Source organism: Odontesthes bonariensis, chromosome 14 (assembly GCF_027942865.1).
Source record: "Odontesthes bonariensis isolate fOdoBon6 chromosome 14, fOdoBon6.hap1, whole genome shotgun sequence".
Lineage (NCBI taxonomy): Eukaryota > Metazoa > Chordata > Actinopteri > Atheriniformes > Atherinopsidae > Odontesthes > Odontesthes bonariensis.
Genome location: NC_134519.1, coordinates 13,126,185 through 13,142,703, shown reverse-complemented (window position 1 = coordinate 13,142,703; position 16,519 = coordinate 13,126,185). Strand labels below are relative to the sequence as shown.

The 16,519-nt window shown below is 38.6% G+C and overlaps 1 protein-coding gene across 2 annotated transcripts in view; it reads right to left on the bottom strand.

Annotated features, from left to right (window-relative positions):
- Nucleotides 1-16,519, bottom strand: part of LOC142398785 (netrin-G1-like) — a 65,327-nt gene that overhangs the window by 11,341 nt on the left and 37,467 nt on the right. Inside the window, exons 3-5 of one of the 2 annotated variants that reach the window (XM_075482957.1) lie at nucleotides 5,796-5,968; nucleotides 1,933-1,959; nucleotides 539-583 (exon numbers count right to left, since the gene is read on the bottom strand). In XM_075482957.1, coding sequence (XP_075339072.1) covers nucleotides 539-583; nucleotides 1,933-1,959; nucleotides 5,796-5,968 — 245 coding nt within the window. The remainder of the gene's footprint in view (nucleotides 1-538; nucleotides 584-1,932; nucleotides 1,960-5,795; nucleotides 5,969-16,519) is intronic. The other variant, XM_075482959.1, reaches the window with a different exon arrangement.

The window sequence follows — 16,519 nt, the reverse complement described above, 5'->3', positions numbered from 1 at the left end:
TTGGAAATCCTCAAAGTCTTCTTTTAATTTTTTTCTCTCTTGGTTGTGAGAGCAGTGGTGCAGACACGACTTAGCACTCACTACACAGGATATCTGGGCCTGAGGATTAGCTGGAGATAGCTGGAGATCAATCTACATAAACCCCCCTGGAGCCTCTTCTCTCCTTCCTTCTCCTTTCCTGCTTTTCCTTTTTTTTACCTTGCGAAGAAGGCATAAAGGGTGCGCCCCCAGAGAGCATTCTGGGTAATTAAAAAGAGGGCACGATCAAAGAGGTTAGGAGGCTGTGGATTCGGTGATCATGAGACATGTGGTCCATTCCCTGCAGTGCTCTCACAACAAAAGGTTTGCCTTGTAAGGACCAGCGTGTGTTTGTGTGCAGGCAGGATGAAAGTGAGCTCTGGCAAAACAACCGACTGAATTCTGCTATTTCCATGTTACATTTGTTTCTATTTTTCCTTCAAAATGCCAATCAGTGAGCTGTCAATTATTTCTATGTATTGATAATACCAAGCTGAAATTACAAAGCCTATAAGCCTACCTTGGTTACGATTTGCAACACCAAGAGATGAGGCATTTGCTCGATCTGTGTAAAAATGGGAAAAGTCATATATTACACTGGGTTGTCATATAATTCATGCTGTTATGTTGTTAAAGCACAGCGGTAGCATGCATAGACTCTGGATTTTAACAATAATGACTTTTGTCTCACCTGAGTAAACTCAAGAATTATTGGAAACTTTCTGCCTCACATTTGGGTTTGTAGATAAGCTAATATACAGATAGAAAAGAATGCATGCAGCCTCGATGAATTTTTCACAAGACAAAGGCAGAGAGGTCTATGCATGGTAGCTGCTGTTGTTATTCAGTGTATGGAGTCACCTTCAGGCATCAACATGCATAGGGATGCACGGCTGGAACCAGGCCCTCATAAAGAACATTTTTTCTTTTCCTTTGCTCCAGGCACATGTGTTTGCGTGTGTGTGTATGTGCTTTGAGCAAATATTCGAGCGTGTAAAGCGGAAATTGTTCTCTCTTGTGCTAATACTTCAGCCAAACATGCAGGACTCCTGCAACGTTATATGAACCAGCAAATCGAGTAAACAATGCCAGTATTTTTGCACATTTTTGCTGCGTTACAACAGATTCCGTCCTAATAAACTATTTATTCCTAATCAAATCATGCTGAGTTTTGATAATTCCATTTTTACATTAAAAGTAATGACAACACCACACCTTAAAACAAACTTTTTTTTGCATTTATTTCCGAACAATAAGAAAGTCATAAAGCCTAACCAGACAATGGCTATTCAACACACCATTTTTAAAGCTCCACTGTAATGAAAATAACTCTTCACTGATTTATTCTAAAGTGGAAGTGAAAACTGTTTTTCATTCACTTTCCAGAGGGTCAGACAGTATAAAACAAGCTTGGCATGAATGCAAAACTGTTTGTAGGAATGTGAGGTTTAAATTATTCATTTTAAATTGGCCAAAACTTGAGGAATCAGTAATCACCCTCTAAGGACTGTTTCTGGGATGAGAAATGTCTTATTGTTTAAGAAAAATGTTTACTTAATTTAAAGAATTTTCTGAGAATTATTGCAGTTAGTACAGTTCAAATTCCTTTCAGTTCAGAGCTTTATTGTCCCTCCAGGGGAAATTTGATTTAGAACTGCATCGGAGTAAAGCGAAGTGTCTTCACTCCATGCATCAGTTCTCATCCTTTGATAAAAGTGGAATGAAGATGAAATGCAACAATTAAGCCTTGTTAGAATGGATTTGTTTTCTACTGTGGAAAACATGCTGATCAGTGGATGTGGTAACATATGGCACAATTTCTCACACCAACATCAACAGTCAAACAAGTGTTAGTCATGGGAAAGAGAGGAAGCTGTTAGTCAGCATGCCAAATGAAAAGCTTGATTAACTTACGCACTGGTCCGTGATTACTGGGAATGCCTGTGGAAAGAGCAAAGAAAGAATGTTTCATTCAAGCACCATCTTATTTCATCTTACTCCTGTAACTTTAGTCCTGAAATTACATTTCGATGCAGTTGTTTGCACTGAAAAAGCCCACCAACACAACACTTATCCATTTGGTGTCTGCTGTGTTCACTGATTAGCAGCAGCTATGGCTCTGCAGAGAGCCTGACCATTGCATTGTCCCATGCCCGCCTTCTGCTGATGATAATAACAGGTATGCCAGTGACAGAATGTCAACAGAATCCAAACTGTTGATTTGAAAAAACAAGTCTTTCCATCTGTGTTTTTATTCATATTTAGAATGGAAGTTGTTATTCTCATCTGCTATTGTCTGTTTTCTGTGTTTATCCATTTCCTACACCAACTTTGCAACAGTGAAAGCTTAAAAAAAAAAACGTTTCTAAATTTCTAATTTCACGTTAGAAATAAAAAGCTTCTGCAGGCATCATCCGGTCAGTAAAATTTCAAACATATAGAAGGGAGAGCTAAAAATCAAAGTTAACAAAAGAATAACAGTGATCATGTTTATCCTTAATTGACAAAACTCTAATGCTCAGAGAGCTGTCTCACCTGGTTTTAAATCAATGAGAACAGACTGAAATAAAGAAAAAAGCATAAAGATATAGGCACTGACTCATGACTGCCTGTGAGCTGGAGCTGACTTTAGCAACCCTGCAGGCTCTGTATAATCAGTGTCTGGCTGTGGATTTACCATCTTTGCATTGTGCAATCGTCACCGTCAGCCATTCCTAAACTACAATCAGTGCAATTTCTGATCCCACCCCCAAGTTTTATCTTCTTTGTCTTTTGTGATTATGTTTGGGGTTTTCAGATTGTTTGTATCCCATTCAGCACTTCATTACCCGTTAGGGGCTGTCACAACAACGGTTGGCATGAGCACAACACTCCAGCCGCCAGAAAAGCACAGATTTTAAGCTCCAGTTTGCATGCCTGTGAGCAAGCCCTGGTAAACAATAGTTTTTCTTTTGTGAGGAATGGAGGCAAACAATATTGCCCTTTGGAGGAAAAAAACACATTTTACAGTTTGATCAAACTCACAGCTCCAGCCCTTCTTAACCTGTGAACCTGCTTTGGAACACAAGATGAGTTGATGCTCCTTGCAACGTGGACTGTCAACATAATTCTCGGAGTGATTCCTCTTCTTCTCAGGAGGCAACCTACAAATATTTATATGCCTTTTTCAAGAAAACCTTGAATTTGAATCTTTCTCTGAATCACTCCCATTATCTGACCGCTATGGCCCATGTGGCAACACCATTTTGGCTCATATTTATCTCATCACAAGTCACACATGTTCATGAATATACATGTACAAGGATTTGAATATCTAATAAACCCTGCCATGTTCTTACATGTGAGATAAATGACTTCCATGATAAAAGAGGAAGACTTGATGACAGATGAAAGCTATTAAACCATAATTACATTTAACACGTTCAACATGTTTGTCTTAATATGAGGGCTGTATGTTTAATATATTTACAGGAAATATGAGCTTCATGTAATAGATAAAGGCATGTCATGGGGCCCATGTTTTACTCATGAGAGAAATAAGAATAATTCAAGACAAAAGAGTGTTCATTCAACCCCTGGGGGATCAATATCGTTGCGTCACTTCCATGTACAATATTATTGCATTTTATGCCATTGCCAAACAAGCACTAATATTGCTTTTGATATGACTAGACCCTGGTTTCATCAGTTCGGTGCAGATGCGGCCAAGTGCTGGATTTTTTAATAACATCCTGTCAATCTGAAAGTGAGCACCACATTGGAGGGAGGCTCATAACACAGAAGAGGTGCAGGGGTAAATCTAGCAATATCTCCTTGGAGTTCACAGACCTTCTCGCAAACAGACTCCCACACACAATCAAATATGTTGCATGTGCAAGCTTGAGCACTCTCAAAGCTCTGTGCACAAACACACAGACCCATAAAACACATATTCATACAAATGACTAGATAGTACTCAAATTCATCAGCAGCAAATGAAGAAGAGCAAGGAAAGCAGTGTTACTCCAAAAGTTTCATAAGAGCGGATCAATAGCAATATCACATCTTTGTACAAATCTAATCAGCACAGTGTCTGAGAATTCAAGTCAAACAATCAAAGCATCTGAGCATCTGAAAAGAACCTGCTGTCAATCCCAGCAGACTCGTGCCATGAGATTTTCAGGTTGGAAGGCTGAATAAGTGCAAATTGGGGACCAGAGGGCTAGATCTTCTGCCATCTGGCCACACCTGGCCATCTACCACCACAACCCTCAGTGGCTATATCAGATTTATTGAGGCAATGTGCCTCTCTGCCCCAGGCATGGGATTTGATAAATGTGACTCAACTCCTATCCAAGATTATAATGGGGATAATGCAAAAGAGCACCTTCTGTCTCAGAGATACCGCACACACACTCATCACAGAGTCGAGAAAGCGATACCAAAATTGATGTTATCTTGTTGGTGAGGGGTAATCACATCGATGAAATATAGTTAACCAGTGATGAAAAATATATTAAGAAAAAATAAAAAGGAAAGGCAAACGTGTAATGTAACATGTCAACATTATTAAGGTCATTTGACGATGGTCCATATACATTTAGACTTCTGTGGAACTACTGGGTAATGTTTACAGTACAATTAACAAACGTGTGAAGCCTATGTCTGATATGCAACCAGCTGTGACAAGAAAGCAGCCTCAGAAGAGAATAGGTTGGCACAGGACGGCCCCATGAATGTCAACATATTGAAAGAATTAAGGATTAATTCCAATACCACAACATTTTTGCAACAAATTTTGTGCAGGAATGCACGCTTATATTTGTAAGATGGGTATGAGAGAAAGTAAAATTCAGAATAAATTGTGGTGTTGGTGACTGGAAGTGAAATCACAAAATAACAGTGCATCCTAACCTGCTGAGAGACATCAGCTTCAACACCATATGAGGTAGGGAGGTTTCTCATTGGGAATGCTTTCAAGTTGTTTGTGCTGATGCCTTGGCAGTGTGCATCCATGGGTTTGAAGGGCAGAGTTTGCAAAGGAGCAGTGAAGGGATGGCTATGTTTACTTGGCTGCAAAATTAAGAAATTCTTTTTCTCCACAACATAAATTTCTCCCGCAGAAAGTCTGCTGCAGAAAGGATGTGCTTGTATGAACAGCAACAACAGAGAAATTGTCTGCACATTCTCCTCAATATAGGAGTGTGTTCCACAGCCTATGAGAATGTTTTTTTGTGCTACGTGACAGCTAAATCTATACATGAGCTCAGAACTGAGCAGAATTAGATATTTTTACACATTTCTCGCAGTTGCAGCATCTCCAAACTTGGCTTTCTGTTCTCTTAAGAGTGAAGTTTTGGGACATTTATAAACTTGCCCCTTATCTATGACAAGAGCACAGACTTGCAGTAAATCTGTATGGTTGTCGAAATGTAAAATCTGTAAGGTTGTCAAAATGGAAACATAGATCCTTTACAGACTTTATAAAACAGAGGCTGTAGTTTTACTGCTGATGATGGTCTTATATGATGTTACTTGGGTTCCCCTATACAGAAGGCAATTCATTAAATCAACCATCACCAAGACAACATCCAAAAATGGGTCTTGCCCGGAGGCTGAGAAGTAAAGCAATGAGGGAGAGAAAAAAAATATATACTAGAGATGTTTCATTGCTGCAACGTTCGTCAGATATTTGTCAGCTTTAGCAGTAACGAGACTGGAAATGGTGTCTTGCCAGCCAGCAGTATTTTTTGTAAAATGGCTGCATAGCTAGAACATTAGAATACTTCTATACTTACATATATTTGCAGTTCCTTTGGGTATCGGGAGGTAGGAGCCCACACTCCAGGCTCTTCCGTGGTAGTGCCTCTTACAGCGGCTGCAGTCTGGCCCTGTGGTGTTGTGTTCACACTCACAGCCCAGCTTCCCCTTGTCAAAAACACAGCTGTTGGCATGCAGGTTGCATTTGCACCTGAGACAGAAACAAAAGAAAGAGACATGAATAGGCATCATTTCGCACCCATTGAATCAATATCTTCTTGAGGGAATATACGGAGTCTACCCTTGCGGCGATGTTTACTTGTGCCTTTCAAATTTTTTGACAGGAACAAATTGAAATCCTGGTGGGTTATCTGTCTTGGATCATGCCTCCTCAAAGCTTCATTATGCTCGCCTTTAAAAAAGAAAACAAGGCCTCATTTGTTGCTGCCCCTGTGGAGAGGACAGCTATGCGAATAAGGTCATTTTTGCCTCTCTGAGAGCTAAATAAAAGGCACTCTGTGAGATTCAGCAATTGAGCACAAAACAGGGTCTGATAGAGAGATGATAGAGTAAACAGAAGCTGTGTGCTCTGGGAATTCTCTTTGTTTCTTTATCTTCAAAGTTGTATTGTTTAGCAAGGAAGCCGTCATACAGGAAGCCCAGTTGCCAGAACTGGTTTATTAAACCAAACTGTGGCAGAACTGACAGACGCTCCCGACAGCAGAGAAAAGGACTGATGGCTTTCCACACTGAACTAAATTCAACCTCCTTTTGACCACATGGAGCAAAAAGGGTTGCAGTCTGAATGAGGAAAGGGTAAATTGCATGTCCTCTGAATATAACCTTTTCCCATTAAGACGTGTGTTTATTCCCAGGGAAGAGCTCCATCAGAGGAAGAGAAGGCTGTGTTTGTTATCACATGAGATATTAGTTTCATATTCCAGCTGTATTCCAAATATAACTCTCCATATTTGATTTTGCTCCCAATAGGGTAAAAGGTTACAAATAGTGACCTCAGCTTCTTGCGAAGCGGTTGGCAATTGATACTAAAACAGCTGGAAGGAGGCCATCAAGTGGATCTGACACTGTAGACCTCCCTAGAGGTTTATGCAGCTCATGCTTTCACCTCAAGCCTATGTTTGTTTTTACAAAGTGCTTCCGAGAGAAGATTTCTCCCATTTGAGACCAATGAGCCGGGTATCTGTTGCCTACAACTGCAAGTGAACATGAGACAGAAAAATGACAGCAGCAGTCAGAAATACATCCATTCTAATTGACTTCCCGGCCTTACTGTGACATCTCGCATTAATGATGGATAACTGCGGGAATAGAGGGAAACTGTACCCTGATCTGCTTTGCTGACAAGCAGCAGTACAAGTTCCAAAGTAAAGTGGATGTCTGCTCACATTTTATCTAAACTCTAGAATTACATTTTTATCATCTGAAATAACACTTTAGTCAACTGTTATGACACATTAAAACAAACTTGAATTGTTACAAAAATATAAATATTTATAATATTTATAATTTCTAACAATAGCTTCCCTAACAACTTTTTATCATCTGATTCTGTACAAATGTGTACATTTTTGGATCCTTGTGGCTTAAAGTTATGAATCAAATATTTGATTAGCAAGATATATACATGATGGTTGTGAAACAAAGTCAACGGAGAGTTTATTTGTGTCTTTGTTGTGGGTACACATGATTCTTAGGTCATTGTAAATGTGACTTTCAAGATGTAACTTAAGCCCCTTTCACACTGCGACCCGCTACCTTAGCGGGTCCAAATTGCACCTTCGACCCGTGTCGAGCAATGTGAACGCTTGGCGTGTTGGTGACCCGTGTCGCCTGAAGCCGAGTTCAGGGGGCGTTGCCTAGTGGCAGAGCGTCACACGAAACACATAAATGCTGGGCGTGTACAATGATGTAGGCACAAGCCATGCGTCGGAGGTAGGGTCAAATACACCTTGAGGACTCGTTTTTGCAATTGTATATGCAGTTCATGGAGAAGTTATTTCACGGGGTGTGGATGGTTACAACGTGGGATGCCGCCGAATATGCGGAGAATACAAGAGCACTATAGTCCCCGAAATTTAGCGGTAAATAACGTCCTCTGCTCGGAGGCTGAGGAGCTCGCGGACCTCCTTGTCTCCCCAGTTGGCCATATTAAAAAATGTCTCGAACTTGATGTAGGCTAAAACAGAGTAAAACTTGTCCTCACCTGTCGCTGTTGTTCTGAATCAGCTGTCCATTCTGTCTTTTAAACTCCTCACGTCACGCCACGCGGGTTATTCGGTAGTGTGAAAGGGGCTTTAGAGACACATAGTAATGCTGAGTCGAGTCACAGTTACAGTTCGACTTGACCAGTTAATTGGACAACTGCCCTTGTCCCAGTATACATGCATGGTAGGGGGAACTGAGACACAGATATATATCGGACGCTGTGACACTGTGGGCCATGTGAAAAGAACATTCAAGACATTCTTCTACTTCTAATTCTCTCTGCGTGAGATCATTGTACATGTAAGTGTAGTCCAATTCACTGCACAGACTAAAGTTACCTAAATGTGGGTTTTGTCAGGTGATGCCAGGTTCTAAAATCAGGATTTTATTGGTACAGAGCAGCAGTCTGGAATTGATTTAAGTAACTGTGAGTTGACATGTAGTCTTAATATGCAGATTTTCAGTCACAGTTTCTGAACTGTTTAGTGATCTGAAAAAAACAATGAATGCATGCATTTTAAAAGTCTGGTTTTCATCAGACACACGCAATTTTTACCAGGGTCATGTAAACATGCTCTGGTTTGATTCCTGACTAAAGCGGTCATTGTTTTATTGTTAAGTAAAGGTTCTTTCACTTTTAGTCTGATTGGTTGGCTTTAATTCAATGATTTTTAGGTAAAACTGCTTTCCTCTATGTGAATCTCCAACTTTTCATGTCACCATGTTGTCTATCAGGCAGGACTATCACCATTGTCACTTTCCTGGTATTCCATAATGCGCTCTTAAGAAGTTAATAGATCATTTTTCCTATTTTTGTGAGACCAGCTTGTCTCATCAAGTATAAATCAGTCTAAATGTTTGGTTTAAAAACTAGTCGCAGAATACTGTAAAATGATCTGCAAACTACAAGTGTGGATTATTGGATGTGTTTAATGACTTTTTCTTTCCCCTGAACCACTGGACAGAACCATCTTCATGTTCTGGGACCTCCTGATTTACAAAATAAGCACTGGGTGTCCCTTTTTCGCTTGAAAAATCACACTTTTCCACACTAAGCCTCCTTGCATATGTTGAGGGACAGCGGTGGAAGCTGCAGGATACCGGGCGACGCTGGGCTAATTAACATATTCTCTCTGCACACTAAATGAGGCAAAGTTGTAGAGTTACATATCCCGTAATCCATTTTGAATCCATTCCAAAGCTTGAAAGAATTTTTGCAGATAGAAAAAAATTTAATAATTTATGTAATTTTAATGAACAGAGATTCGTTTTAAGAAGGTTTAATCAATGGACGGTAATATAAATATCATGATCTGCATGTAAAACTGGTAGAAAGCTGATAGAATGAAGGTATTTATTGTGGAGAGCTTTGCCTCTGGGTTGAACAAGAAATGGTCATAAAACTAATGCAAAAATTCTGTAACTATGTAAAAAATGGCTACATACTTAATGAAAAGAATAAGTTTAATTTGGAGAAAAAGAAATTGACAACAACAAACAGCAACAAATTTCCACAAGGTTTACATCAAAGTCATAAATCCTGAATGATTGATGTGAGCCACTGAAGAGTGGTTCACATCAACTAAATACTACTGCCTCTTACCAAAAAATCCCCATAGTCTTTAACTTTTTAATCAATTAAAGTCCCTGCTTCATAAAATTAATGACAGGGTGTAGCGTCTCTGCTCTGCAGAAAGCAGCAGCTCCCCGAAGTCACCAGCGATGAGATTTGACCTTCCACTTAATTAAAAACCAGCAAAATCTGGATCATCAGGCCCATCCGGCACGGCTAGCAGGCTGATAGAGTTGGGGATGTGGGCTCAGGGGACCTCTAGAGTGTGATGCTTTTGCCGCCGGCATTGTCATAATGAAATCGGAGAACTTTTCTGTAACTGCTTTTGGTCACAAGAGGGGAGAGATCCCCTGTATGCCCAGCCTTTTGAACCTTCACCATTACAATGACACATTTTTATAAAGTTTTAAAGACCTTTTATCTTGTGTATGGTCTAACAGCAATTGGTATTATCTATTATCCAAACAAGCTCCCTTTGAGACACCGAGGATCATCTAGTCTCTCCGTCCTTCTCAGAAACTACACTCCTTCAGATAGGAGTGAGAAATGTGCTAGATAGGTCTGTGATCTTTCTTTGTGTGCAAGACTAATGCTTAATTCCTACTAATGCTTAGTAGGAATTACTAATATTGTAAACCCTTCCTTCCAATGCAGAGTGTGAATTTAGTTTGTGGCAACAGGATAAATGAATGAATGAAGGCATGAGTAAATATATAAGTGCTCTTTAATCTATCAAAAAATGGAAACAGTTTTTAAGAGATTATCTTATTTTCTTATTTGATAAAATATAACTTCAATAAAGTTAAATTTACTTTCTTAAACTGACGTAGCGGCAGAAATACGAGCGCATACGGGTAAACTTAAGCAAATAGATAAGGAAAATTTGCTGGGATATAGTAGAAAAATGAATTATTTTAAATTTGAATAACACTTTTCTTTAGTTTAAGTCAGGTGTAATGTTGATGCTTCATAATACATTTTTCCATGCATTTCTATCAGAATGACCTGTGAAGACCGGTAACCTTTCCAAGGTGTTCTCACCTAACGGCAGCTGGGATGGACTCTAGCCCTGATGCGAACCTTAACTGGATTAAGCAGGTATAGAAAATAGATGGATGGATTACTATCAGACACCATTTTTAACAGGCCCATTGCAAACAAAGTTACCATGACATTCTGCGTCTAATTTGTGCTGCACCTGCTGAGTCATGTCTTGCTCATGACTAAACCGTGAATGTTAATGTGAACTATGGTGGCTGTAGATGTAACAATGAACAACTGTGAGAAAAAGGTGAGATTTGTGTCTAGTTTGTGTTGAAATTCTGGAGTAGATGGCAGCCCTGCCCTCCATCATCTTCTCTGGCTGCTGCCTAACCTTGGCTTCTCCTAGCTGCTTGGCACTGTGTCTAACACAGCTTTTCTTCCTTGTGACAGCGCCTAACCTCTCTGATTTAAGACAAGAGAGCAGTACAGATCAAGCTAAATAGAGAGTCTGAGCTGGAAGGTTAGGAAAATGTTTCTTTTGTTCTAATCTTAAAGTTGAACTTACTAGGGGGCTTCAAGAATAATACCATAAAGCCATATTTTCAATAAAGTTTTTCCTAATATGAATCGAACAGTTTTTGTTACTGGACAAAGGAATAAAACCTTAAACTATTGGTGAAAAAACAGCTTTTCCGCCGAATTAAAATAGCAAAGTTTGTCATTGTTCAACACTTATCCTTGAGGCAACTGTGGAAGATGAATGTGTGTGTCATGACAACAATTTGTTGCATTACCTCACAGATAAATTTATAGCAAATGACTTGCCTTGAAACTTGGTTCCTGGTGATATAAATGTTTCAGTAGTGGGAGATTGTAACAGTCCAACAGAAGAGCAATAAAACAGCTCTACAAAATTCAAATCACTATATTGTAATGTAAACGAAATCCTTATTGAAAAGCTGTGTGAAAACAAGCAGGGAATTTTTGCACTCTAAAAGTGTTTATTTTAGCCAGTTTATCAGTCTGTAGATTTTATCAAAGAATCTGGAGTACAAGTCCAGCCACAAAGGTTTTTTTTTTTCACATATATACCAAATTAAAATTCTGTGTGGGCATTTGCAGATTGCGCTTGACTGATTTCACCTTTAACCTTCATTCTATAGCCCTTATTCCATCAGATACTGTAGCGAATTAAAAGTTATATTGCATTACTTTGTTGCGATATAAGATGCGTTCGGTTGGTTTTCCATCAAACAGGACGATTCTAGCGAAATAAAATGACATCACCGGAACGTGCTGATGCGCATTATTCTGACTCGACCAGATGATTTTCCATTACAAAAGTGGCGAATTGTAGCGAATTAGAATGCTCGGTAGCGGGAATTTAATTGCTCGCGCTGTTATTGTCAGCCTCCTGTTATAACAGTTGCTATAACTTTCAAGGCTACGTACCTTTTCACCACCGGCTTTCGTTTTATTTATTAGGCTAGTTACTTATTTAGAGTTATGGACTGTAGGATAGGACTAAACATGCTGCTAGTGCTGCTGTCAGCTTATAATAGCTGTCAGAAATTTAAGAAGGAGGATCCTTCATCCGCAGGATCCGCATCATAATTAATTCTCGCCTCGCTTAAACTTAGCCCTGAACCACCTATTTCGAGCGAATTGATTTAATGCGACAAAACAGGCGTTCTAGCGATTTAACCGTTTTTCCATCACATGTATCGCACTAACTTCTTGATGCGCATCAAATTAAAGCGAATCATGTCGTTGATGGAAAAAGGGCTTATGGCACCTTGGAACTGTTAATTTCTCATCCATGAATAAGACAAATCATCAAGAAGACCTTCGAAACAGTAACCCTGAACTCCAGCTTAAAATGTACTTGCCCAAACAGGAAGCTTGAAGCTTATCCTGTACTTAGATACAATCACTATAGATATCAAGCTTTTACTACCTGTTAATGGACTTAATTTTACTTTGTCTGGATTCTGTGTCCAAAATTTGCTTCATACAAAAGTTTCGTATGTGAAACCATGTCCCCATTACATGCGCACACACACACACATACACACACACACACACACAGAAAAACACTAATTTAGAAAGAAGTACAAAGCAAAACTAGAAGCAGTTTTATTTTCCCACTCTTTGCTTTGTATTCACCAAAAATATGCAAAGAGCTCTGAATGCCCCCTTTCTGCCAAGCTGTGAGTTCACTTCAGATGAGTTATACCTTTCTTTATTTGTTCATATTCTCTTTTTGAATAACATGTTAAGACCTTTTTTTTTTTTTTTTATTAATAACATGTTAAGACCTTTTTTTTATTATTATTAGAGTCATGCTAACATTGCACAGTGGGAAAAGACCAGATTTCAATCCTACATTTAATGATTGCTGAACTCCATTTAGCTGTTTTGGTTTCAAGGTGTCGATGTTGTGCATGGCTGCTCACTGTAACACTGAATACATTTTCACCTACCTGTTTTATGTGCATTTTTAACTTGCGCTTTGCATATTTATGAGTAGAGACCCCCAATACAAGAAGGGGAAATACTATGTAAAACATCTTTCAATTTAGCTTGAGTTAAAGACGATGAATCAATTGATAAAGACAAACAGGTGACTTGGATACCTCTCATTAAAAGAGCACCTGATGAAAATCTGTGTAATTAAATGGTGACGTATTCATTTTCATACATGAAATAGACACATAACCAATATTTTCATATCAAACACGTGGTTTCACTTTGTTAAGCTTTGACTGATATCCCTTTAATTTCCTCATCTTGTCACCTTGCTATTTCTAGCAGCGCTTTGAAAACACATGACTGGAATTTGGCAACAGAACAATCGTGAACGGATTTGTTGGTGAATGTTCTTTGCTCTGAAAACTTTGGCGAGAGCTTAAGTTCAGTGATTTAACTGAGATAATGCAGGTGTGGAAATGCAGGAACTTGTGACCAGTCCACTGGTATAAGGGGAAAAACGTAATAAAATCAGCGATGGATCTTTTTTCTAAAATTGGCCTTGATTTGTTTGTTTTTAACTTGACATGAAGTTACTTTTCACATCTTTATACTCTATAAAAATATTCCAATAGCATTTTATTTATGTTTGTATTTTCAGTGCAGCAGACCCAAAGTACATTTCAAAACATAATATAACAACATAGCTACTGGTCTTCTAAATCCCTAAATCAGGTTTTTTTAGGTAAGCAACAATTCTTTGTCATATTTAGCCTTTTAGACTTTATCTACTCTCCCACTTCAGTTGACTTGCCACGTTTATAGATCTCATATCATTTTGTGACAAACATGACAAACGTGTTACAGCACATATCTTGTTTGTCATGTGGTAATTTTTGGGGGAAACTGTACGGTAACCTCCAAGATTGTTTACACCTGTAGGAGGGTATAATATCTTTGCCAGAGGCTGGTAGCAAATTGTGTCCCAGTCTTTTATTGAAAACCACTATGGAGAAAAGGTAACTGATGATAAGAATTGCATTATATTCATATTTTGAAAAAAAGAAAATTGAATGGTTATTTTCCCTACTGAAAATGCATTGTCTAAAACATGCAGACATTTATGTTGTCAATTTCCTTTTGAAAAATGGCAATACCAAAATGAAAAGTCTCTTTTTCTTTAGAGATTCAACCCATGGCTGCGTCTCTGACTGATAAGATTGTGCAAACCAGCCTTACTCAGCTCTGTATCTCACCTTTTCCCTCACACAAGTCACCCATGGTCAGAGCTTGTAATGCGCCTCCATGCTGTATAAATACATACTGAGGTTTCCTGAAACTTTCCTCAACAAGACACTCTGGGAGGCTCAGATATCCAGACCGGCGATTGCTATGAAAGATATGGTGAGATCAAGGCTGTCGAGGGAAACTTTTGACTTTTTAGAATATCGTGATCGTGTGATACCTGGAAAAACCAGAGTAACATACCAACACCCACAGGGGAGACCGAGTCTGTTTGATGTCTTACAAGAAAGGAAAAGTAGTGTGATACACACCAGCTACAGGGACACCAAAATTGAAGAATTTCTTTTAAAGCCAAGACCGTCTGCAACCATTATGATTGCTAGAATAGAGAACATGCCTCTTACTGCATCATACTTCAGTAAAATGGAATCTCAGGCAATACTTAAAGCGCTTAACAAATGATACGATCTGTTTTGGGGATATTGCATTTATCAAGGCCATGACAGATAATATTAAAGGTCTGAAAAACTGGCAGCTATCTTCCTCCTCTTTTCCATCAGGCAGAGCCAGTTATGCCTCGACACCTTTTGAGAACTGGAATGCATTTTGACAGTTAAGAGAGAATTATGCAGTGGTAGATAGGGCTCGACTTTTCATGGAGAAGCCTCTCACTGCTGCTACTTTTGTGTGAACTCTATCGAAACACAACTCTGTTTCAAAGTGTCTTGCGGCATGTCTTCCTTTTATTGCCAACGCCAAATGTTGCTCAAACTTTTGGACCAACTTGTGGGAGAGGGAAGTTTATTTTCTGTGGAAATGTGTAGACCAGAAGGTTGGAAAGGGGTTGTGAAAGCACTGTTCCATAACAAGCGTTCCCTGTTTTTCTCTGGCCACCTGCATGTCTTAGACCTAATTTTAAGATAATTTGGAAATACTATTATAGATTAACAAAGAACTTACTGATTTGTGCCCAACATTTCAGATACTACTTTACTATTTAGGATAGGATAAGACAGACCTTTATTCATCCCAAAAGGGGTGATTCTCAAAGTTACAGCAGCAAAAGAGTAAAGAATAGCACACAGTACTGGAAAATATAAAGATGGACAGTATAGAAAATAATCACAATAAATAGAGTTAAAATAATAGGATTATTAAAAAACAACTGAAGCAAAATATATACTAACAAATAGAAATGGAATATAATACATTATTCAACAAATGCTGGTATCAGCCAGGTGAGGGGGTGTATATGTATATACATATACAAAAAATATATTTATAAACCTATACACACGCATTAAAATTCAATTTTATGTAGCCTTTCATTCATTCAGTATTTATCTTTTAATTTGCTTGTTTTTTTGGCCTAATATATTTAAATTGGACTATTTTTAGACCAAGGACTACATTATTAGCTACAGATTTCAGATCAAAATGCTGGAGAACACATTTTGCAGAAAACTATATATCACTGCTGGTAGCTGCATGACTTGCATGTTGTTATGTTAGCTTTTAGAAAATAAAAAAGCCTTAAAGTCTTAAATTGGCAAGCCATAGTTTTCACATGCAAAAGTTTGAAGATCCAGTGGCCTTACGGGATGCAGTCACAAGCTCCTGTTAATACCTCTCTTTGGTTAAATATTTGTAAGGCCAAGTCACATACATAAAATATGACCAATAGGAATGATTGATGGGGAAAAGAATGAGAGAAATCTAAATATTGAGATACAGGTTTATGTATAAGCAGGGTTGAGACCAGGATGCAGAGTTGTAGTCTCACAGACTTCTCTGCAGCTTGCCACCTGCTACTACCACCCCCAAAACCCCATAATGCCTGAGTCTGCTCCCGGACCACCCAAATTCTATAAATTAATAAGCACTAGACGAACAAATCCTGAAAGACACAACATTTAATTGAACAAAGACATAAAGCTATTAAATTTGTATTGTAATCGGCTTGAATTGGGCTGCATCTTTGAAGTGTCTTTAAATTAAATTTGTTGTTATTTGGCATTATATAAATAAAACTGAATTGAATTGAACTGAATTGTTGGCTGGGATGATCTGAACTAAATACGTAACACATTCATATTGGTAATACATAATGTTGAGTATTTATTGAGTCCACATAATGATGTTGTTGGGAAGGAGTGTCCCAGTTTTCAACTCTCATGTGCGAAAACGTCTGTCCATTGATTCATTCCATCCATTTTCTAACACAAGTCCACAAGTCTGGGTTTCAGGGGTAATCATCTAAGCAGA